This window comes from Merops nubicus, unplaced genomic scaffold, assembly GCF_000691845.1.
Source record: "Merops nubicus isolate BGI_N331 unplaced genomic scaffold, ASM69184v1 scaffold15205, whole genome shotgun sequence".
In the NCBI taxonomy this organism is placed as follows: Eukaryota; Metazoa; Chordata; class Aves; order Coraciiformes; family Meropidae; genus Merops; species Merops nubicus.
Genome location: NW_008607756.1, coordinates 1 through 1,179, shown reverse-complemented (window position 1 = coordinate 1,179; position 1,179 = coordinate 1). Strand labels below are relative to the sequence as shown.

At 40.2% G+C, this 1,179-nt stretch overlaps 1 protein-coding gene across 1 annotated transcript in view; it reads left to right on the top strand.

The window, feature by feature from the left end:
* The window catches only part of ADAMTS19 (ADAM metallopeptidase with thrombospondin type 1 motif, 19), a gene marked incomplete at both ends in the record, with an annotated part of 46,390 nt that extends 45,809 nt beyond the window's left edge, over positions 1-581 (top strand). Inside the window, one exon of the mRNA XM_008940058.1 lies at positions 404-581. Within this exon, the coding sequence (XP_008938306.1) occupies positions 404-581 (178 nt within the window). The remainder of the gene's footprint in view (positions 1-403) is intronic.
* Between the last annotated feature and the right edge of the window lie 598 nt (positions 582-1,179).

The window sequence follows — 1,179 nt, the reverse complement described above, 5'->3', positions numbered from 1 at the left end:
CAGCAGGAAGAGCACATTTGCATCGGCAGGAGTAATAAATTAATTAAAAATGCTTCACTCTGTCAGCATCTGTGAGAATTTTCTTTTTTTCCATCACTTTTGCTAAGTTATGATACAGATAGAGGAGAGCAGCCCTTGCTCCCTTCAGGCACTTTGCTGCAGTTTACTTTCATCACAGGCTTTACAAAATGGACCTTGACAGCGACAGGATGCTGGAATCAGTCCTTCAGTAAGTACTGACAATTTATTTGTGCTTTTAAAATTTATTTTAATTTAGCTAATGGAATGGAAGCAAACGATCTTGGAATGCTGACAGCTGAAGGAGCAGCCACTGACTTAACCTGGACTGGCATTTCACCTTCATGTTTCTTTCTAATGAGTGTGGATCTTCTGTGTGTTCTAGTGTTCCGTCACCTGTGGCAAAGGGATGCAGTCCCGAGTCATCCAGTGCATGCACAAGATCACGGGAAGGCATGGCAATGAGTGCTTTTCCTCAGAAAAGCCAGCCGCCTACAGACCCTGTCATCTCCACCCCTGCAATGAGAAAATCAATGTTAACACAATAACATCTCCTAGGTTAGGTAAGCAGTCAAAATGACACATTCCCACTGGAAATCTCTTTTTGGTTCTTTCTCTCCATAGAGTAATGACAATCTCAGTTTAAAAATAAATGGCTAGGACTCAGGAGATGCAAAAGCTATGCAGAGATGCATCTCTCTGCCTCAGTTTTCCAATGTGTACATGAGAGGTTGTGCCTCAGAATGATGAAGGGTTTTGTGGTCCAAGGAAGGACAATATTATGGGGCTATATGATATTATGGACACGAAACATCCTGGATGAAAATGTGTTTATGTTAAAGAGAGCATAAACTTATTACATATATTTATATATGTGTCCACACAATTGAGTCAAACATTTATGAAGAAAATACCTTGTCTGCTCTTTAAAACCTCTACAAACTGTGTTCTCATGATGTTTGTTTGATCAAGGAGACCCTTGTTTGCTCCTCAGATGTGAATAGCTCTTTCCACTTGTCTTTAGTTCAAATGTCCACAATCTATGCCTGATGGACTATAATGTACGAAGAAAAGTTACTAACATGAAGAGATTTGCTGCTGCTGGAGGAGCTCAGGTCTCCACTGGTCTTAAAGAAATTCATAGAATCATTTAGGTTGGAA